A 24,096-nucleotide genomic window follows, 5' to 3' on the forward strand; every position below is an offset into this window, starting at 1 on the left:
CTGCTCTAGGCATATAGCTTGCAAATTTAAATGGGCACAACAGTAATTCTAGTAGATGAGCAGCCACAGGGCTAGAGGTCTGAGAATCAAGCCAAAATAAAGATCAGGAAACTTTATGTGGCAAGTAGCTTCCAGGTGGGGAGAAAGCACCCTGGATATCCATCTATTGCCCGGCTAAAATACTATAAAGCCTTGGAATGCTGTACAACATTCTTTATCAAAAGACGTCTTTATCAAAAGACGTGTTATCTCTCCATAATCTCTCCTCAGCATTGACTTCCTTTCTCTGTGGTTTATTCAATCTTTTATGTCAGTATCTTTTGTGTATTTTTATTACTCTCTGTTTTATGTTTAAAACTTTGCTGAAGCCATGGGGGAAATACATTAGGTGGGAATGGTTGTCTTTACAGAGCTGTTAAAAATCACTTCAAATGTGAGGATATTAAATAGCCCGGACTCTCAGGGACACCAGGTGGCAATTCAACACCTATTCACTGGTGGTGCCTGGTATGAGCATCGCTGTCATCAGAACAGAATCTCTGATAAAAAGTGTGTGAACAATAGGCAAGAGCTGCACTTGTGCCCTTCACCCAGAAACTGCCATTATTTATATGGATTTCTTTATAGGAAATGTAAGGGCATAAGAATAAGAGTCATGACTGTGTCCATTTTTTAAATATTTGGTGACTCACAGATGTTGCATGGAAATAGTTTACACCTAATTCCCTTCCACCACTTACAAAATGCCCTATTCTAAGTAAATCATATAATTTGGGTTATTTTCCTAAATTATAAAATAATGAAAGATACCATGGAATCCAGGGAATGGATACATAAGGCAAAAATCAGTTTCTAAGGATTGTGACTGATCAGATCAACTTTTACCACAGTATAATGCAAAGTAAAGCTATTCTGAGAAAATATCACTTCAAATATTAATACAGAGAAAAACTATGGGTTTATACAAAAAGAGATGACAACCTTTTTTTTTTCTTCTTTTTCTTGTTTTGAGACGGAGTCTTGCTCTGTCGCCAGGCTGGAGTGCAGTGGCACAATCTCGGCTCACTGCAACCTCTGCTTCCTGGGTTCAAGCGATTCTCCTGCCTCAGTCTGCTGAGTAGCTGGGATTACAGGTGTGTGCCATCATGCCTGGGTAATTTTTGTACTTTTGGTAGAGACAGGGTTTTGCCATGTTGGCCAGGCTGGTCTCAAACTCCTGACCTCAAGTGATCTGCCTGCCTTGGCCTCCCAAAGTTTTGGGATTACAGGCGTGAGCCATTGTGCCCATCCGAAATAACCTTTTGTAATCACTATTCTCTAGAACAGCAGAATGCAACACAGCACAGGCTCCGGATCCGGAGCACCGCATACAGCTGTATAAATCTGGGCAAGTTATGTCTCCTACACCTTAGTTTCCCATGAAAAAATGTGCCTCCTTAACAAGGTTGTTATGGGAATTAAACGAATTTGGATTTGCCAAGTGCTTAAACAATGCCTGGCACAGCGTGAGCACTAGCCACTGGCATATCTTCTCTAGAGCAGAATATCTGTCAATGTTGTTCTCTGTGAATGTGAAGCAAACTTAAGTAATGAATCATTGCTTGCCTTTTGGCAGCATGGTGCAGGAATCTAAAATATTTTTGTTAAAAGAAGTTTCTTTATATTTCTTCAAAGTTTTGATATCATTAGATGAGAGAGACAGATGGAAGGGAAAACAAGTGTGTGGGCTGTATCTGAGGAGGAGAGAGAGGGTCACGCTGCTCTGAATACAGCAAGCATGCAGGAAGGAGCAAGGCCTTGGCAGATGACCTGTGGACTTAAGCGGGCTTTCGGGAAGGATCTGCTTGGTGCTAGGCTTTCTATTGTTCTTTTTACCAAGTGTGTGAGATGCCAGTACTCAATATGTATTTGTGGAATGAGTGAATAAAAAGATGAGTAAGACATAAAATTGCAATCCAGTTGAGTTTTATAAGGCTAGGGTATTAGGATCAGTGGAATCTATTATATAAATATTGTGGTATCTTAATTATCATTCTGAAATAAGTTACAGGATTTTTCCTTAGATATTTTAGATATGGGTATCTGGTGACACTGTTGTAGAGATATAAAAATGACTGGCACATATTTCCAAGGATGTTTTCTTTTCCATTTTACTCTATTCTTTTTTTTTAAAGACTATATTATAAATGTTTTGAGAATAGGAATCCTTTTAGAGTAGGATTTATGCCAGATAGCAGACAGCAAACCAGACTGTGAAGCTTGCTTATTAAAATTTTACAAGGTCTTAGTGGTTTTGTTGAGCTCAGCCCAAAATTTTCAGGAGGTGTTAAAAAGCAGATTGTTTTTAATATATTTTAAAAGTAGGGCCCTCAATCTGAACAGCATACGCTTCTGTATATACACTGAAAGCCTCTGTACACATTTCTACATACACCACGTTTGTAGTTGCAATCAGAATTTTTAAGAAGAAAGTAGGATAGTGTTGAAAAGTTTAAAACGAAATAGCCAAATAGGCAATCCCTATAAGAACCACAAGTTTCTATTTACATAAAGTAGCAAAACAAACTCCTGAAACTTGTGAACTCTTAAAAAAATGTCTTGGTTGTGCCAAAGTTGACAAAAATAAAAGATGAGGTTCTGTTTAAGAAAGGAGGAATAGGTTTGACATTCTCTGAAAATACTTTCCCTGCCTATGATATATATTAATAGTTTTGGTTCAGTTTTAGACAGAAGCAACCTTTTAAATGGAAAAGTCAACTTATGGCTCAAGCCAAGAATCAGAACTAAAGAAAAAGACAGGACTGAACAGTAAACAGCAAAAAGTGAGAGATATTAAACTCTTTAGGAATCTCAGGTAGGAGAAAATTTCTATTATAGAATTTATACTATTGCATGTTTAAGTATTTTATTTTATCAAAGTTTGCTTATTTCCAGCAACCATGCACACAAAAACAAATTTGGATAATTGCTTTCAACACTTAAAATACAAACTTTTGCCTTCTGCTCACATATGGGGATCAGGGATATCCTTTATGAATAGTGCTTCTCAGAGCTTACCATGAACCGCATATTAAAATTAGTTGATACAGCCCAAGGTATGTACTCTACCATTATTTTAAGTATAGGTTTCAAGCATATACTACCTCTATAGGAAAGAAAATGAAGAACTGGTATTCATGAACCAGACAGAAGCCTATATTGTATTAGGTAAACAGATACTAAACTCAGAAAAGTAGGAACTAAGAAAAGAAAAAGGTATAAAAACTAAGAAAATTCACTTCAGAAACCCATGGGAAATGGAGGAGACCATACCTTGAATAACTCAAACTCCTTCTTTGGCATCAACAGCTAATGACAAATGATGAACATAAAATAAGTAATACATAATATATACACACATCAGGCCAGCCAAAACATAACACAGGAAATAATTTCCATTGCCATCATTTTAAGTTACTGAGATAGAGAAACTACACACAAATTCTTTATTTTGAATGTTTGCTTGGTTCATGGATTCTAGTAAGGCCAAGTCCCTCTGGATAAGCACAGGACCAACCCCAGGCATGAATGTCATGAGGAGCCATAGTACTGAAATAAATTGTCATGGCAGCAGAAGTATGACCACAATTCCAGCTTTGGACAATCTGTATTTTTTTAAGCCTAGATCTGATATAAAAATTAATGATTTCACTGCATATTCTATGCAGCTTCTACTCAAATTCATGACATTATTATGAGGTCAGATGTGATCTTTTTCTCAAGACTTTGAAAATTAAAGAATTCTTTCTTGGGGAATGAGAAACCACCCCAGGTTTATAGGCTGTACCTTAGAGAGTCCATCCATTCTTTGTTTACAGACCTGACACTAGAGAGCCTGTCACAGGTCTAAAATTCCCAAATTTAAAAGCAAGTTAATTCAGATGTTAGGGCGAATGAGCTGACCAGGGTCATTGAAATCCTGAAAATGTGGCATGGGCCCTAAGAATGGACCTTCATAGGCCTTCAATGATCAGGAAAAGAGAATCTGACCTATCTAATCTATATCATAAGTACATTTTAATCTTAAAATCAAGAGAGGAAAAATATTGTAATCCAGCTGAACAAGTACTCATGTACTGGTGTAAGGTGAGATGAGTGCAAGTTCAAGGCTGGTCAGTGGCAGATCATTTAAGAGACTGAAGGCAAGGGCTGAAGATGAACTGCTGGACACCAAGCCACGATCTCAGTGCCATCCTCTATTAAGAGGAAGCCACTAGTGGATAGGAGAGCTGTGGGTAAAAAGACAGAAATACCATTTCTTCAAATGTCAGAAATACTATAGATCAGGGGAAAAAGCTTTCAGAGAATCAGGCACCTACTGCTAAACATTTTGAACAATTTCTAGAAGTAAATCAGAAAACATATGTGTAATTTTCCCTGTGTCTCTCACCATTGCCACTCCCCAACCAATTACTCTAGAAAAAAATATATAACCAACTACATATCAAAATGATCAATACACAAAGGTGTTTAAATCCTCTTTAAGAGTGATAACTTTGTAAATGTGTACATACTACATTTTACTAAGAAATCATGCTCACCTGTATAGTATGAGTATAAGGTGGATCAGCACGCCCCAATCCAGATTCTGGAGGTCTCACAATATCCAAAATGTTATTTGGCACAAATCCAGAGTCTCCACTTGCATTTCGAACTTTCCACCATTGCTTCCGATCATCAAGTATCTGTCACGTGCAAGAAAATAAAGGTATAATTTCCATATAAAAGCCATTTTACGAAGGAAGTTCCCTAGACTTCAACAAAGAAAATTTTTCTACTTCTGATAATTAACTCAGCATCAACATAGTGTTGATTGAATGATTCTCAGGAATTACACTAAGACATTTATGAGTATACAGTAGGTAAGGTATCATTATGGTGAATCTACACAAGGTCCATTTTACCTCCAAAGAATGGTCTGCATTATTTGAAGTACTTAAGGACTAAAGTACTTAAAGGACTTAAGGACTAAAATGACTTTTGGAAAAACCCATTGTCTCCATTTTGGCGATAGAAATAAAAAGTATATAAACAACACTTTTTTTCCTTACAAAATTTATTATGATAATTCACCTTACATATTCAAGAAGATGAACTCTCAATTAGAACCTAACAAAGAGAAGTTGGTGTTATGGTGGACTATCCCTAACATCATTAGCTCAATGACTGCTGAGTATATCTGTGCAAGGATATAGGATAAAAAAAGAAAATGTCTCTTATTGAACTATTATGTGCCTCTACATCTGAATTGATAACTAGACTTGGCTCCAAAATGAAGAAATATCAGAAGAAAGAGGGCAAGGAAGAGAGCAAAGGAAGTTAAAAAGCCCACTCCCTCCCCTTCCCACAAAAAAACAAATAAAGGAGTATTCTAAAGCTATCCCCTTAGAAGGAGTATCTGTATACCTCTTCTAAATAGATGTAGGTATTTCTCATATACTATGTCTTTAGTAATATAACACTTTTGAAGGAAAGTTTAGTTATATACCAAAAGAGTAATACAATAAAACTACATTATTAAGAGTATAAAAAAAGAAAAAATTCTATTACCTCTAAAATATCATCCTTTAGAACTGAGAGCTCACTGTTGTTCCTTGCTACAAAGTCATACTTGGATTTGGCATATTTCTTGGGTTGTGATTTGAGTGGTTCATAATTTCTATAAAAAGAAAGAAAAAAGATTATTATTCTGTTTTAGCTCTTCCTAAAGGATAAAAACAGAAAACATTAAGACAAGCCAAATTCTACCAGAAAACTTTCTGAAAAGTTACAGCAGTTTCATTTTATTACATTTTACATTATGACAAATACAAGTTACTTTAAAGTTCTTGCTATTAAAATGAACAAACTGTGGCCATGGAAAAAAACAAATAATGCAAAATCACAAGGCTAGGTGGTACTTAGAAAAATCAAGAATCCAAGTCTATAAATTCTTTGTCAACTAAATACATATACTGGATATTTTGTTAATTATCATCTCTACCACAAAAGAACTAGATAAAGACAAATGTTAGTATTTTTCATAAAATTAAAGGAGACTGAAAATAATTTCCATAGTGGTAATTTTAGTTATATGTTGATTTCACTAATTCAGGCAATGTCTGCAATTCAGTAACCAAATATGTAAATTAAAAATTTATAACTAGGCATCGGTTTTTAGAAACACTTTGCACAGTTATCTAAACTGCAAAAAAAGACAGATATGCACTAAGTATGAGACTAGTAACACTTTCAAATAAATAAATAAATAATTTAATTCACTATAAACTTTTAAAAAGTGTATCGGCCCTATTTTTTAAAAATAAAGCTTCCTCAAAAAACCAAATACCTCTTCTAATCATTAAATGAGTACTAATAGATTTAATAACTTAACTAAAGATTACTTTTATTTGTAACACAATACACTTGATGCATTAAATATTTGTATTTTCTTCACCTATTTCAATAATAAAATTACTTTAACCCTTTATTAATTTTACTTCCTAGTCTTCTCCTCCATTTACATTCCCACATTTATTTACAGATCTCTACAAGGGAAATAGCAGGTAGAGACTAAAGATGTTAGGTCATCCTACCCCATCAAGTTGCCATTATTTTTGCTGTCTACCAAGTTCTCTGGAATGCTGAGTTATACCAGGGCCTGCAGGACAGTTGTAGACATAATAATGTATCCTGTCATCATAGGTTTTTGTTACTTCTTAGGTAGTAACTCCATTGGAGGAGGGAGATAGGGACAAAGAAGAAAGAAGACCAGTAGAGAACACCTTATAGACAAGCATGTATGAACAGCTTATTGGCTATTTTTAGTACATTAAAAAGAAGATTGGTGGAAAAGGTGAAATTATGGTGAAGTAATTAATATATGTTATTAATAATAATAATAATTTTAAAACTGTGTTCCATAGATTTCCCATCCCTATCCCTACTGGAATAGCTCTGCTTTTATTTACTTTATATATTCACATTTAATCTACTAAGATTTCATTTGGGGGATAAAAGAGATTCAATTACCCCAAACATTAGGAAAACAGTAATCTCAGTGTTTTATCTTCCTCTCTTCCCCTATTTTCCTTTCTCCTATGATCTGCAAAATAATCATTATTAATAATGGAGAGTTAAGGGTCTATAACAAAGTTTTTTTTATCTTGCAGGTCTCAGAAGTGTTTACCTTAAGTGCTTTAGAATTTACAAATCTTTACGGCTCACAGCTTCTTGCCCTCTATAGGTTAAGCATGGATATGACACTGACCATAGTTATCAAACAGATAATCACAATTTGTAATTTTTCAGAGGTACCAAACTTTCTTGGCCAGGCGCGGTGGCTCATGCCCCTAATCCCAGCACTTTGGGAGGCTGAGGAGGGCGGATCACCTGAGGTCAGGAGTTTGAGACCAGCCTGTCCAATATGGTGAAACCCCATCTCTACTAAAAATACAAAATTAGCTGGGCATGGTGGCACATGCCTGTAACCCCAGCTACTGAGGAGGCTGAGGTGGGAGAATCGCTTGAAACCAGGAGGCAGACGTTGCAGTAGGCCGAGATTGTGCCATTGCACTCCAGCCTGGACGACAAGAGCAAAACTCTGTCTCAAAAAAAAAAAAAGAGGTACCAAAGTTTCTTAAGAGCTATGGAATGTAACAAAAGGTATGGGCTCAGTTTCTGATTTGGAATAATAGATGTGCCACTTGATAGAGAGCAGACATATAGACAGTTGTAATTTGAGAACTTCTCTAAAATATTAATGGCATCTGACAGCAGTAAGCTATAAAACTCAAAGGTGTGGGCTTTAAATTCAACGAATGGTCTACCTAATGGCATAGTAATTTCACAGAACAGTTAATATACTTTGTATGGCATTGTTAAGCTAAATATGTTCTGAGAAGCCCTCTGTACTTCCACACATGAGTCCTGTGGACAAATCATAACCTAATTTAGTAGGTAGACACATTGAAAACCCAATTTAGGAGTATGCTTCTGTAACAATAGCTGAGTCTCAGCCAATCCCAGCAGCCATACTTCTAGCACTCATAGGCTGCTGACTGTTCAAATTGTGTGCAAATGCCAGACTGTAACCAGTCAGCTGTTTCTATACCTCACGTCCGTTTTCTGTACGTCACTTTCCTTTTTTTGTCTATACATTTGCTCTGACCATGAGGCATCCCTGGAGTCTCTCTGAATCTGCTGTGATTATGGGGGCTCCCCAATTCATGAGCCGTTTTTTCCCCCATTTGCTCAATTACACTGTTAAATTTAATTTGTCTGAAGTTTTTCTTCTAACAGTATCTACCGCATTCCTGCTATGTAATAGAGTTTAAGGTCAATAATAATTATTTGTAACAACAAATTCCAAACCTCTGTATATTTTATATCAGACCACAATTTTCAGAGAGTTTTTCAAAATGATGACAAATTTTCTTAGCAACATAGAACATCAATGATTCATGTATTTATCAACTATCCTAGCTCCTATTAAGTCCAACTGAGGCAGAATCCATAAGAACAACTGAGATATAAAATCTACCCACCACTCAAGGTATTCAAAAAAATTCTTTCTATGGCGAACTTCTGACCACTCTAGTCTATTATTCCTTCATGGAATTTCCTTCACCATATTTTATTTAAATTTCTATTTATCAAAGGTTACTAAAAGAAACCTTATAAAATTCACGACAGCCTTCTCTGTGGTGAGGAAAAAAAATTGTTAAAAATAAATGTCCCTGACATCACCTATCCCATCCTACATTAAGTTTCATGAGACAAATATTATTGAGAATTTAGGAGGAAGAAAAGCATTTTTTATCCCAATGAACTGATACTCATTCCTTTTCCTAATGTTAGCAAATGATTATGTTTCTCTTTTTGTTCTGACAGCCAGAAATCTGAAAGACAAATCTGAAATTCAACAATAGTGTCAACTTTTACACTTCATAAAAATTCTCATCTTCCCTCTTAACTTCTTAATTTTATATTTTATTTCATTATTTAATTTTCAATAATAATACTACTTTAACTACATATAATTTAAGTGAGCTAACAATCTATTTTGGAAGTAGAAGGGGTACAAAGATATAACTAAATCAATAAACCAAAGTTACATTTCCCTGATACTCGATAAAGATCATACAAATCAAGGTAAGCTTTTAAAAGACTCTGTGGTAAGGTGCCCAAAATAAATGGCAGAGTTTATTCCATCAGTAATACTATCCCTTATAGATATGCAGGTGAAGGACAGGGAAGTAGTGACTCTGAAATACTGGATACACTCTCATGCACTTATTCATCCAATCCATCAATCAAATAAATCTACACTTATGGAGTGACCACAGTATGCTAGATGTGGTCTTAAAATGGAACCTGAAAAAAGTTTTCTAATGTCAATATGTACTCTACATATGCACTCAAGTGGTTTTCTAGCTACTTAGCTGTGGAAAATCATCCAAATTACTGAAGTGATAAAACTGAAAGAAATCTATTAATCTGAAATGATTTCTATAATATTGACATCTAAGACAGAAAGAAAGAAAAAAGAAAATATTAAGACGAGTACTAAGTTAGTTAAGAAGGATTTCAATGAAATAATGTTCAAGCTTCAAAACCGATTTCCAACTGTATCTACTAAAAATTAATTATATAATTAAAACATTCTCATATGTTGGCATTTAAAATATATATTATTCATTGCTGACTTTTCTTTGTACTCAATTTAATGTCACTGATGCCCTTGGAGTTATACCTGTGTAATTTCTACAGCAATTACTTTAAGCATTACCTGTCACCTTCCCTGACAAAGAACAAAAATTTTGAATCTCACTTTCTTCAGATTATATTAAGAAAAGAGTGTACAGAAAAGAAATAAAGGGCATATAACTCTTGTGGTAAGAGAGGCTTTGAAGCAGGAAAGTACTAGGCTGAGTTCTCTACCCCCAGTTCATTGAATGACCCTCCTCCTATACCCGTGTTATCAACATTTTACCTCCTTTTCTCTTTTCTACATGGCTTGGCTCTATGTAGATCTCACTTACTAAAAACAAGATTGGAAATAAAAAAAAAGAGAACTTATTCCAGTTCCTTTATTTCTTCTCATCCCAATTCTCCATCTCTGCCTATATTAAATTTTTTAAGAGTGAAAATATAGAAGAATAAATGAAGTATAAAACTGGAAAGTCAAGATAAAAAGATGAAATAGCACGAATGACAAATAAGGCATTGACCCTGTTTAAATATTTAGTTTATACTCAGTTTAAATATATCTATCTAGAGGAAGGCTTATTTGTTTTCATTGGGTGAAGATAAAGATGGAAACTGTTTCCTTTAAAAGCTACAGAGCTGGAAGGATCCTCAGAGACCATCTGGTACAAACTAATGGAGGGTTTCAAGACAATTCTTTCTTCTTAATGTACACATTTTGTCAGAAGTAGCTTTTAAAAAATGGAAAGTCATCCAAAGGCATTTGCACTAAATGAGAATTACAGACTGAAGGTCCAGACATCTTTTGTTGATCAAAACCAGTTCTCTAAAGGAACAACTGAAACTTTATCAACTAATTAACAGACAGAAAGTTCAAAGAAGCAGCAGACAATACAGACAGTGTCACCTCTGTTAGCACTAGATCAGACAGTTATCCACAGCTCTCAAAAGGGTGCTCATTAAATGTTACCTATCTATATGGCGATTAGAAGTTGGCTTAAAAGCAACAGCAGCTTCCCCTTGCTCCAGGTGGGATCCTCTTGTGTAAATGTTGCTACCGAACGCATGGCCATCCGCTGGATGATACTCTGATACACTGGAATGCTGAAAGACAAAGTGGGGCAGATTAAAGAATCACCAAATACTATTTGAATCAGCACTCAGGTCAGTCAACAAGATCTCTCAACTATATTGTGATAAGTTTTCATTTTCAAGTGACGGATCATTATGTTAACACATTATGAAATGGGAGTGATAACATTTTTGTCAAAGACTTACTTATAATAAGAAAAGTCACTAGTGCAAAGGGTAATCTTGCTCTTTCTGTTCAAGAAACTGTCACCACTCTAGCAAAGTAAATATTGTCACATGAAAATCAACTGAACTCTATGCATTAAAATTATACTGACTTCTCTTTTTTTTTCAATTTTAAAATGATACACAGAATATTACAGTATTTTCAATTTTTAAAAAAATAGCAGCACTATTATCATCTTTGCTGTTAAGGGAAACACAGAAAGGCACAACTAAATGGATCTTGATAGCCACGAGTCCAGGATAAGAGCATGCTGGAGTCATTTCTTTTTTGCAGTTAAGATAATTCAGACAGGAAACTACTGGGAGCGACCAAGAGTGACAGTTGAGATTCACAGGTCCCACTGAGGACCATGGTTTCCATGGTTTTAAAGCTATAGACCAGCAATCCCCAACCTTTTTGGTAGCAGGACTGGTTTCATGGAAGGCAATTTTTCCATGAACCCCAGGGCCGGAGATGATGGGGATGGTTTTGGGATGAAACTGTTCCTCCTCAGATCATCAGGCATTAGATTTTCATAAGTGTGTAACCTAGATCCCTTGTATGTGCAGTTCACAAGAGGGTTCTTGCTCCTAATGGAATCTAAAGGTGCAGCTCATCTGACAGGAAGTGGAGCTCAGGCAGTAATGCTCCCAGGCCTGCTGCTCACCTCCTGCAGTGAGGCCCAGTTTCTAACAGGCCACACACCAGTACTGGTCCATGACCCAGGGACTGGCGACCCCTGCTACGAGAATACATGCTCAGACTGGGAGAAAACAAACAAAAACTCCCCAAAGCCTTTACATTGTTTCTTTATATGAAAATGAGGTCTGGAAGAAGCATGATAGACACTGAAGCACTGGAATTCCTTGGCTATTTTCATTATGGATTTTGTGTATTTGTTGATAGATTCATTGGGGCAAAATAGTTGAAACTGGGAATGTTTCAGAAAAGTCTTGAACATATGGTTACCACAGTTAATTCTAATGGCAAAGTAAGCAGGAGGAAGGCTGAGTTTATCCACGGACATGGCAGGTGACGTTTATATATACAAAATCAGGATACCGTGCTTAATATAAATACAAATAAACAAGTTCAGCCTTTTAAATTAAAAAAATCTGAGCTTAATTAATTCAGTTTATCATTTCCCTGGGAAAGAGTAGAGGCGCTACATTAGATTAGGTAATCTTTAATTAAAGGCTGTTCTAAAGAGGGGAGTGCTCTGTTAGAAGCACCCACACCTTTTGCCCAGCTCTGAACATTAACAGTGAAGTCAGCAGTATGAAATCACTGGGTCCTGAGAGTGACTGGGAATACTGAAAGGGAGAAGAGAAATGATGACTAATGACTAACTGTGATGACTACCAAAGCTCACTTAGGGTTCAGAGGAAGTAAAGAAGCTGAGTACTGCCACCCATATTTGTCACTGTATGTCACCTATGTCTTTCAATCCTAAACAAAAATCATAAGATCCTGAATTACCCAAGTCTTGTGGTAAATGCATTTATTATAGTAGCAATAAAGTATAATAAAATCTCTCTTCTAGGGATGATTACACTTTTATGCATTTTAAGTTACCATTACTCGGCCTCTTTCCAACAAAATCTCAAGGCATAAAATTCCCTGGAACTGCTAGCATGTGTTTTTCATTTTTTAAAACCTCTGAATAACTACTTCAGCCATAAAATGAAATACAGTTTATAACAGGAAAATGATAACTCATTACAAGTAAGGATTCTCAGTAATTCCTCTTTTAAAATCACTTATTCAGTGAAAGTAGACAAACTTATATCCTGGGAGCCCATTACTCTCTTCTTAAATACACAAATTGAGAACGAAATCACAAAAGTGAATTTCTGAGGCATACATTATAAAGTGAGTATATTTTCTTATTTAAGATATGAAGGCTATAAGCTGGAAATTTTTAGGATGTAAAAACAGTCAGCTGTAACTATAGCAACAGCAAGTGTATCATAATTTCATGTTTGATTATATTTTCTTTCCTCTAGAAAAACTGCCCTTTAAATGGAAAGAAAGTTCACAGTGATGAGGCCTGAACTCTGAAATACAGGCAGGGATATACACTTGCCAACCAAGCAGTGAGGTCATCTTAATTATTCATTTAAAGGGAAGGACAGGCATGGAATCCACCTCTTCCCTTATAATACAGCCAGAGAAAAAAAAACAATTACATTAGAAAAAAATAATTTCAAAGTAATATGTTGCTTTATTTTTAAAGTTTCAGGAATTGAACCAAACTTCTATAATACTATTGTTATTGTCCAAATAATAGTTCACAAAGGGAACAATTTTTAAAATTTAATTTAGATAAACATTTCACCTTAAAAGTAGTTACAGGATATAATACACCATGGTTTGACAATTCATTCCTTCACACCACATTTGCCACATTATAAATACCTATGATAGCCTGAGAAAATTAATCTAAGGAATTAATAAAAATAATAGGACTTTGGGAAGATCTCGTCATCATTTACAGTTTCTTCTTCAAACTAGATCTCATTCACCTAATTCTTCAGGTTCTGCCCATCCTATTTGTGTTTGGTCCAGCTTTAATCAATGTTCAATGTTCTTTTCCAACAAGAAGAGTCACAGAAACATCATTTGTAAGGAATGTGACAAGACAGCATACTCAATTTCATTCTCTCAACTTGATTCCCAAATAGGTTATACTCTAAAGATGACTAAATACTTAAAAGATAAAATGAATGTTAAGATCTCCTCAAGGTGTATAGTTTTATAAATGATCATTTGAACCTAAGGACTAGAGTACAGAAGAACTTTGGTCCTCTAGCAAGGGGGATAGGACTCCAGAGGCTTAGAACTAGGCAAAAGGGAAGAAAGAAAACAAACAGAAGACAAGAGAGGCAAAGCAACGTGAAGAGAAGAAGGATAAAATAATTAGGGACATTCAGGAAACAGCTGCTTGGGACAGGTTAGAGGATCTAGGTTCAGGGAACTGTCTAGAGGGCCTGATAAGGGGAGAGGAAAACAGAAAGAAATAAGCCAAAGGGCAGTAGTGCAATTCCCTGACAAGGAGAGAAAGTCATCCTAAAAAAGCCTACTTAGGATCGCCAGAGCCAGGAGAACAGTGGCAACAAGGGGAGGGGGAGGGTTGACAGGCTATAGGAGAGCAATTTGGGTTGGGGTTGGGCTTCACAGAGGAACACAGCAACTGTCACAAAAAATGACAGAGGCAAGAGAGAGAGGTAAGTCAGGAGAGGGTAACATTCAGACTTTGATTCTAGAACACTTTTCAGATCAATCAAATGAGAACTTGCAATCAGAATTATAAGAGAATACAGAGATAATTACACTGTCTACAAAGGGTAATGTTAAAAAAAAAAAACTTTACCTCGGTGGATAATCTTTTTATTTCCTGTTTGCGCTGATGTTCTGCTACATTTGCCACAGATTCTGCCAGTTGATAAAGATCTTGTTCCATTGTTGCTCCCATAAAGTTCAGCATTGGGGGCTCCCAGCCATTGCGGAACCGTGGAACATATGGTGGAATAAACTGTTCTTTTGGCCACTCTGCTCTGTAGGAGGGAATGAAGGCGTATAAACAATAAAATCTAGGAATGTATCCATACTCACAGTTATCTTCGGTAAGGCTAGACATACACACGCACACACACATAAACAACAAAAACAGCACATAGACCTAATCTGTCTTCCATCTACCCAAAAAGAAAAAGCAAACATGTTTATGCCAGTATTTCACACCAATAAAATGAAAGAAAGATTGAAATCTGTTGCATGATCTGTTTTCACAACATTGCCCCAATTCTCTGTTAAACTCAAGTTTTTAACATGGGTATAGGTTTTTAAAAATTTGTGTAAGAAGGGAGAGTGGAACTAGGAGTATAAGTATTTAGAGAACAAACTTCTCTAACATTTAAAGTAGTTTCAGATTCCCAACTTTCCCTTCACTCCTCTGCCATCGTTATTGAAACCTCCTGGTATTAGACGTATCTTTCAAAAGAGAAACAGTCCAGCAAGTTCTTAAGGTTTATGATTTTTAAATTTATGAAGTCCCCTAAAATGAAACAGATGGCCAGTTTTATAAATTAAATGTATCAGCTCTGTTTTAATCAGTACAAGTCTAATCTGTAATCACAATCATATCAGTTCATCATTTAATGACACTGAGTGAAACTTATTTCTATAAGATCCTAATCACTCATGAACCACAAAAATAACTAGGACAAAAATGAGGGCTTCGTTTTTGCTAGAATATGTTGCTTTATCTTTCATATTTAATTCTTCATGTAATATTTCTACTATGATGAAATCAGCCATCTTATTCAGATTGTTATAGATTTTCATGGTTCTTTTTATTTTTATGAGTTTTTAAATCAGTCAGTACATTCATTTCCGAAGACTCTTAACAATCAGGATCTAAAATGACCCTTTCTGCATGTTAACAGCTAATATAGTTCGTTTTGATGTAGTTTTTTGAATGTTAATTTTCTTATTTTAAGATAGAACCCTAAACAAAGAAATTAAGGAGCCTGAGCTATATTTGTAATGTGAGGCTTGATCAATTTAATAAGCTTCATGAAATTAAAGGATACCACCTAAGCTTATCATAAAATCATAACCTATATAAATCTAATAGATTTAAGTGATCTATTTACAATGGAATATTATTCAGCCATAAAAACGAAAGAAATCCTGTCATTTGCAGCAACATGGATGGAACTGGAGGTCATTCCGTTAAGTGAAATAAGTTCACTCATATGCAGAAGCTAAAAAAAGTGGATTGCATGAAGGTAGAGAGTAGACAGGTGATTACTAGTGGCTAACAGGGATGGGGCAGGGTTGCAGGGAGATGAAAAGAAGTTGATTAATGGATACAAACGTACATTGAATAGAAGAACTAAGACCCAGTGTTAGATCAGTAGGGTGACTATAGTTGGCACTAACCTATTGTACATTTCAAAATAGCTAGAAGAGAAAAATTCAAATGTTCCTAGCATAAATATTTAAGATATTTAAGGTGATGGATATCCTAATTACCCTGATTTCATCTTTATACATTATATGAATGTATCAAAATATCATATGTACCCTGAAAATATGTACAACTATTAATAATGTATCAATTAAAAATTACAAAAATAAAAAGATTTAACCAGTTTTATACAGTATAAGAACAGTATTATATGGCATACACTGTGCTATACTAATACATAAATAGTATAAATAAATGTAAATATTTTCAATTTAAAGGCAACAACTGCAATGCTTTCAAAGAATTCTCTGCTTAACTATATTCCAACACAAGCAACTGTCGAAGTCCAAAAAATAAGTGGAAACGTTTGTATATGTTTCAATAGGAGAAAAATGGAGAAAAAACATTATGAATTGGCCCATGACTCTTAGGCTAACCCATTCAAAAACATTAGGAAGACAAATGTCTAAGTGGCCATGCTAAGTGATTTGTTCTAAGTGGTGAAATAAATAAAAAGATTTAGATAAATGAGCAAAGCAAAAATTATTTATTTACAATCATGAAATTAGAAATATTTTCTTACCTTGCCTTGCTCAGCAAGCATTAGTACTACAGTTGTTAATAATCTGTCTTCCATAATCACTTTATTGACAAATGTACAATTCTTAAAATTACCCACTCTTCCTTTTCAGTTCCATTGTGACTCTCTAGTCCTGATGAATACTTATTTATAAGGAGCCTCTACTAAAACATTAGCATCTCAAAAGGCCTCTGCCTCCAGTTACTTCTGTCCTTGTCCTTGCTAGCCTCAACTACCAGACTGACCTTTCTAAAACATAGATGTCATTATTTCACACCTCTATTCACAAAGTTGTTGGTTCTCCACAGCCTACAGAACCATGCTCCAACTCTTTAGCATGGCACTGAAAGCCTGCATAATCCAGCCCTCAACTCTATATGCTCATTTTAATACCCTCCTCCTCCTGCCCTTCCACAATCATCTGCTACCCAAAGTCCATATTCTAGAGAAACACATCTTTATCCTCTCTTCTCTTAACTACCTCATGCTTTCACTTCTGCTTTTCTCTCTACCTGGACAGGCCCCTGCCCTGCTATGGAACTGTGGAAATCCTACTCATCCTGCTAAAAGGCAGTTTAGCAAACTAATGACGAATACTGACTCCAGAGCTACATGGCATGAGTTCACATCCCTGCTCTGTCACTTACAAGTTGTGTGACCTTGGGCAAATTACTTATCCTCTCTGGGCCTTACTTTCCTCATCTGCAAAATCGGGATAATAAGAGTAATTATGTAAAGTGCATGGACTAGCAAGCACTGTGCACGCATGTGTGTGTGTGTGTGTATGTGTGTGAACTCTATGTGTACCTGTTGATTTTAATGCCAGCTCTTCTTTGAAAGCTAACTGCCCTCCTGTCTAAATCCTCTTCCTGACTGCTCCCCCTTGCCAACCAACAGCATTTTGTTTATGATTCACTCCTAAGGTATATCATGCCTTATATTACATACACTTCTATCTCTTCCACTAGATTTGTAGCTTTTAAGGGTTTAGGCTTTTTCATCCTATGACACTTAGCCCTCGTATGTACAAGGTTAAATAAATGTCTCATTAGATCCATGTAATAAACAAAGAACGGTACTTAAGGCATTATAGGTGGCAAATGCTGAACTCATATATGCTTACCTGGCTTTCATCCAAGTTGCTCCCAAAGATATCCACAGCTGCCGTTCATCACCATTGACAGTATAATTTAAGAAATCAATTGTGTCCTTAGTCAATAGGGGACTAAGTACTGAACTGGCTAGTTCAGGACCTCCTGTTGCCTGCACCACCTAAAAGAATAAACCATTTTTAGCAAGAAGATGACTATTCTTTGTGTATTTTCAAAATGTGTAGACAAAATGGCAGACATGCCAAAATAAGCACTATTTTTTAATAGTCATATTAAATTTTGATGCTGTGCAATATGCTACCGAATGAAAAACAGCTTGTCAAATCAACTTGCCCAGCCCAGCAGTGCTTTAAAATCTAAAATGAAAGTTAACAATTTAACAACTTTCACAGCATCTGCCTATGGGCTGCATATGACTACAGTTTCTCTGGAAGATTCTGAAGGCTATGTAGAGAACTCTAGATCAGGTGATTTTACTATCCCTGTTTTGTTGTTGTTGTTGTTTTAAATATGTGTTTCTCTACTGGCAAATCTATTATGCTAAACTTGAAAAATACAGTTCCCAAGATGAATACTATCAAGAAAAACAATACTATCAAGAGTTAACAGTCTATGGCTGTGCCTATACAGACACATAAAAAATAAAAGGATCCAGGGAGGAAGGCGAAACAGGAATGAGAACTGGTACTCTGAATCTATGGTACTTTTCTCCAGAATTATTTTTGGAAAATTTCCCTGATTTAATATGGATAATTTAATGACAGCAGAAACAAACAAACAGGTGCAATTCTCTGATAAGCAAAATGAGGATAAGTAGATGTCCAAAAACGGCTCTAAATTTACTTCTTATGAGCTATTTTCTGGCTTAGAAAAATGGTAGTTATCTCCTAGAGCAGAAACCAGAGACCCTTTATAAAATCTTCCCTTCTCAGAGATGTGGCATAAGAAGAAAGGAGATTTTTTGAATGGCTCCAATCATCCAGGTGTTCTCAGCATGCTATGCTGTTCTAGGCCTCTGTGTATTTGCACATGCTGTTCCCAGTTCCCCAGAAGGCCCTTCCCCATTATTCAGAACTCTACTCAGGTCCCAAGTCTTAGGAAAGCCTGTGTTAACCCCACAGTGTAACTCTGATGTACTACTCCCCACCCTGCATCCTCTAAACAATTTAGGCGTATTAGTAACACATTATACTATTACACTGTAATTTATGCATATGAGTAACACACTACACTGTTACACTGTAATTTATGCATATTAGTAACATATTACACTATTACACCGTAATTTATGGCTTTTCAGTTTCCCCTCCTTGAGGAGTTGGACTAAGACTTATCTGACTTTCAACTGCAGATGATACAGTGGTACTGGAATGAATGAAAAAAGATGGCAGATAAAGGAGGAAAGCTAACCCTTATTTGAGAACAAAACCTACCCTGCCTACCTAGCATAGTAATTTTTAACTTCCAACCTTGAACACGTTTCCAATAAATATGTGGCAATAAGAGGGAAAAGTAAAACTAAAGAAAATGAGTAGATGAATATAAAAATCTCTGATTTGACAAAGAGGAAATAAAATGAAAGAAACTGTAAATGAAAGGTTAAGAGCCATCGTTCCCTCTCAAGAACGTGCGCAGGCACATGTGCTGTGGCTATGCTTGTGTGTATACGTCCATGCTGAGGCAAGAGGAGAGCAACTTGCAGGTGTAAAGCCACTACATCATGCCTGGCCAGTAGCAGGCCCTGAATAGATGTTCCTCCCCATCTCCCTTGTCCAAGTAAAATGTCTGGGGCCCTGTAGGGAGAACATTAAATGGACCAGCAAAATATTATGATTGTAGGGACCATTAATAAGGAGTAATTTTTGAGAAAAGCAGAGATACTAAACATTGGCAAGTAAACCAATGTTTTCAGGCACATAACCTGATCACAAAGACCAATTTGTATATGTCAGGGAAACCAGTCTTATTATGTTATAGCTCTACTCTGTGTAATGACTAGACATCTACATATGATCTCTCAAAGTGTGTGAAATAAATAAGAAGAGGCAGCAGAAACTGCTTTATAAATAATACTTACAAATACTCAAACTAAGATAGCATCAAAAATGTTAAAAAATAAGGAATACAAACTTTGTTAAGGAACTAGTATCAGTTTTTTTGCATATGTATCCCCTTGGTCTCCGTCTAATTTTTTAAAAGCAATTATATAGCAAGAATTTTTCAGAAATAATTAGGCAAGTAGAAATCTGATGCTCCATATATAGCAACAACATATGGAAGCATTCATAAATTATTGATGTACTCTTGGACTTTCATCTTCTAATGCCTTATTGCTTAGCTTCTGACATTCATGTTGATAATGTTACTTACTTTCCTATGTTTGTAAAGCAATACTCATTTCATATTCTACTTCAGGTCTTGTCTACTTATCCCTGGGGAAAGAAGGATGAGAGTTATCCTCCCTTACTGCCTCCTGTCAATCTTACTTGCTGGTTCTTCCCATTCTCCTAACATCAAATGCCCAGGGCTCAACCAGTCCTTGGCCTGATTTCTCCATTGAACTCCAAATATATATACTCAACTATCAATTCAAATTTCCCCATCTGGATGCAACTCAATTTTGATATGTCTAAAACTGAATTCTTCACCAACCTCCAAAAACCTGCTCTACCCAGTCTTCCCCATCTTGGTTAATCATCACTCCATCCTGTCAGTCTTAGGCCAAAAAGCTGGGAACAATCCTTGGCTCTCGCACAGTATATCCAATCTAGCAGCAAATTTATAACCAGATCAGACTTCTCACCACCTTCAACGATACCATGTCCAAGCACCATAATCTCCCATCTGGATTATTTTAGTAATGACCCTAGCTTCTTCTTCCCCAAAATTTCTAAACATTATAGCCAGGGCAATCCTTTTCTGCTGAAAACTCAATTGTCAAAGGTCTCCCAATTCCTGATAAAGACAAACAAGATGTATTTTCCTGTTATCCCGCTGATACCATCTCTTTCTAATCTTTTCTTCCCTCATTTCGTTGAAGTCACAGTATCTACGTATTCCAAGAACATCCTTTGCATGTTACCACCTCAGAACATTTACACATTAACTATTCTCTGTCTGGAATTCTCTTCTTTCAGGGATCCACATGATCCATTCTTTACTTTCTTTACTCCAACGACATCTTCTCATTAAGGCTTCCTTTAACCAACCCTACTCAAAAAGTGCAACACTCCGTTTCTCACACACATACACACATGCACGCATCTCCCTGGAGAACTCCCAGTTCTCCTTCGCTCCTCTATTTTTCTGCATAGCATGTGATTTTTAGACTACTGTATTACTCAGACATTTATTTAGGTTATTGGTTACCTCTGTATGCTACAATATAAGTTCTAACAGTGTAAGAATTTTTGTCTGTTTTGTTCCTGATGAGTTACTTTAAAGCCAAGCACAGAGGAGGCTCTCAATTTGTATTTGTAGAATAAGTACATAAATGAATAAACAAGTCAGAGACAGTTCAGGAGATGAAGGAACACCTCAATAAAAAGAACATGGGTCTCTGAATGACTTCATGGAGCAAGCCATCCATAAAGAACTAGACTTCTCATGATTATTTTGTGAGAATGAGAAAAACATCTACATTTTTCAAGGCACTGTATATTATATACTAGTATACATTGAAACACTGGTATACAATAAATCTTTATTTATTTTCATATTCCTAGCACTGTCAGAGACACCAGTTTCCTCAACTATAAAATAAGGTGCTTAAACTAGATGATTTATAAGGTTCTTTTAAATTCTCGAATTTTACATTCTTGATGTTTACACAAATGGCAAAGAAATAGTACCCACACAAGGTAATGAAGAAAAGTAGTTTAGATAATCCAGACAGACACTTGGGGTTAAAAAATATACTAAGAATGATTCTTTCTTAAACTAATAAAATCTCACCATATTTAATGGAGTAAACAAAAAGTGAACCAAATCTGCAGCACTAGGATTCTGAATATGAGACTTTAGTTTGGCCTGCAACATGAAGAAAACAGAAAATAGATTAATATCAAGCAAAGTCAGACACTCAGAAAGGTCCAACATAGACTCAGAGGGGGTGGTCTTTACCACCAGTTTCATTTTACATACATTCCTTAGCATGGATAGAGTGAGAATAGAAGTCATTGTTTTTCAATCAAGTCTCATAGATATATATGTTTTAAAATTTGCTGTTTTAATTGAAGGCAAATCAAAACATACATACCCCCCAAAAAATCTATAAAAACAATTTTATTTCTTAATTTGATCAGAAACATCCTGACTAGACTTTCATCTTTTTCATTTATTTCTTCTAATTCTATATACATAAATTTCACTTACCAGAAGGTTAAATCCATGTTTAAACTTTTGGAAACAGTCAAGAAATTCATCAGGAGGTGGAGGTTTTGCCCGCAGCGTTAAAACACCCTCTAATGAAATAAGCAAGAGGAGGAGATCAGAGCAAAATCCAAGAAAACTTATTAAATGGAAAAACAAAAACCACATTTATGTCTGTAAAATTTGAGGATCTCATCAGACATGCTACCTAACTACTGGGCTACATCTCATAGTCTGACTGTAAGAAACTGAAAAGATACAAAGTTCAAAATGGATTGCTCTGTCTTTAGGCACTACAAATTACTCATTTAATTCCAGAAATATACATTGTAGCCTTTCTCTATGGCAGGCATTGGGCTTATCATTGTGAAGGGTATAAAAGTGAGTAAGTGACAAGCCCTGCCTTAAAAGTTAATAATATACATGAATCAGATAAATAACAAGACAAGTACCAATCGTTATGAGAAGAGACTTACCTGGTTGGGAGATAAGGAAATGGATACTTAAAAGGTATTAGATGGAGAAAGTAGCCTCTAAGATGGGATCTGAAAAAGTTTGGTCCAGGGCGATGTGGTGGGAAAACCATCATGGTTGTATAAAACAGCATCAGCAAAAACAAGGAAAGGGGGAATTGCATGTATATGAAACAACAAACAAAAGCAGAGAAACATGAGATTGGAAGGGTAGATCAAGGTTAGATTGTGGATAACCTTGATTTCCAGGGTGAACAGTTGTACTTAAATCAATAGAACATGGAACTAGCGTGCTTTACAGCAGAAGCATGAAGTGGCTGAACGCTTTTGAAGATTGTTCTCACAGCATGAAAAAGCAGAGGCTTAAAACTGCTTAGAAAGCAGGGTAAAAAAAAATGATAGTAGCTTGAACTGGATATGAAAATTAAAAGGGAAATAACTGGATACAGGAGATGTTGAGAAAATAAAATTGATGTTGGCTACAAGCTAGAGAATGAAATCATAGAAGAATCTGTGGTTTTCAATCTGGGTGATCAAGAGCATAGTATATCTTTCACAGAGAATTTCAAAAAGAATAAGTGGTTTATGATACCAGGAAGCAATAGTACTTAATTTCAGAATATGTGGAGAGGAGGCACATTCATGTATTCACATGTAGAAGATAAAGCCAAAGGTGATATGCTTATCATATAACTATGTGGTAGAGAAAGATTTGGAAATTATCTGTAATGTAAGGGATATTTATTTACTATTTTATGTCTTTCCATCTCTACCATTTTGTCAGCGGAAGTATAAACATTACTTCCGTAAGTTTAATTTTATATAGCTGAGGCCATTTTAAATAGCTGAACTGCAGCATACTTCAAAATTGTCTATATGTGACTTCGTATGTGACCTGAATGTACTGTTTAAAGTTTTGTGATAAAAAATTCAAATCCGTTGAAACTTCTAAATATTTTAATAAGTCAACTCTTTTATTTAATAATATGGTTCTAGTTTATAATAGAATAAATTCAAATATAAGAAGAATAGAGCTATGTCTTTCTTTAACAGACACTTAATTTTACAATAACTAATCAAAACTACAGACAGATGATCACTGCCTGAATCTCAGAGTCTCTGCGATTTAGGTAAAACATTCCAGGATCTTTCTTCACTATATAGCTGACTTATAACCAAAATGGACTCTTCCTGAGTTCATCTTACTCTTTGCCTAAATCTCAGGTGCTACCCCAAGACTAGAAGAAGAACCCTAGTCCACAATCAATGAAGTTTTGCTAAGCAGTTCATGAGGGTCAAAACTCTGCCTAGTACCAGAGTTCTTTTTTTTTTTTTTTTTTTTTTTTGGACACAGAGTTTCGCTCTTGTTGCCCAGGCTGGAGTGCAATGGCGCCATCTCGACTTGCTGCAACCTCCACTAGGTTCAAGCGATTCTCCTGTCTCAGCCTCCCGAGTAGCTGCGATTACAGGCACATGCCACCATGACCAGCTAATTTTTGTATTTTTAGTAGAGATGGGGTTTCATCACATTGGACAGGCTGGTCTCAAACTCCTGACCTCAG

The 24,096-nt window shown here is 35.8% G+C and overlaps 1 protein-coding gene across 11 annotated transcripts in view; it reads right to left on the reverse strand.

The window, feature by feature from the left end:
- Positions 1-24,096, reverse strand: part of EPS8 (EGFR pathway substrate 8, signaling adaptor) — a 169,480-nt gene that overhangs the window by 15,884 nt on the left and 129,500 nt on the right. For 8 of the 11 annotated variants that reach the window (XM_005570246.5, XM_065523802.2, XM_065523800.2 and 5 more), the window contains exons 11-17: positions 22,065-22,153; positions 21,645-21,719; positions 17,702-17,850; positions 14,397-14,580; positions 10,697-10,830; positions 5,590-5,698; positions 4,581-4,724 (exon numbers count right to left, since the gene is read on the reverse strand). In XM_005570246.5, coding sequence (XP_005570303.3) covers positions 4,581-4,724; positions 5,590-5,698; positions 10,697-10,830; positions 14,397-14,580; positions 17,702-17,850; positions 21,645-21,719; positions 22,065-22,153 — 884 coding nt within the window. Of the gene's footprint in view, positions 1-2,709; positions 3,349-4,580; positions 4,725-5,589; positions 5,699-10,696; positions 10,831-14,396; positions 14,581-17,701; positions 17,851-21,644; positions 21,720-22,064; positions 22,154-24,096 lie in introns of those variants that run through there. The other 3 variants (XM_074006325.1, XM_065523803.2, XM_074006326.1) reach the window with 2 other exon arrangements.

The sequence above is a fragment of the Macaca fascicularis genome, chromosome 11, assembly GCF_037993035.2.
Source record: "Macaca fascicularis isolate 582-1 chromosome 11, T2T-MFA8v1.1".
In the NCBI taxonomy this organism is placed as follows: domain Eukaryota; kingdom Metazoa; phylum Chordata; class Mammalia; order Primates; family Cercopithecidae; genus Macaca; species Macaca fascicularis.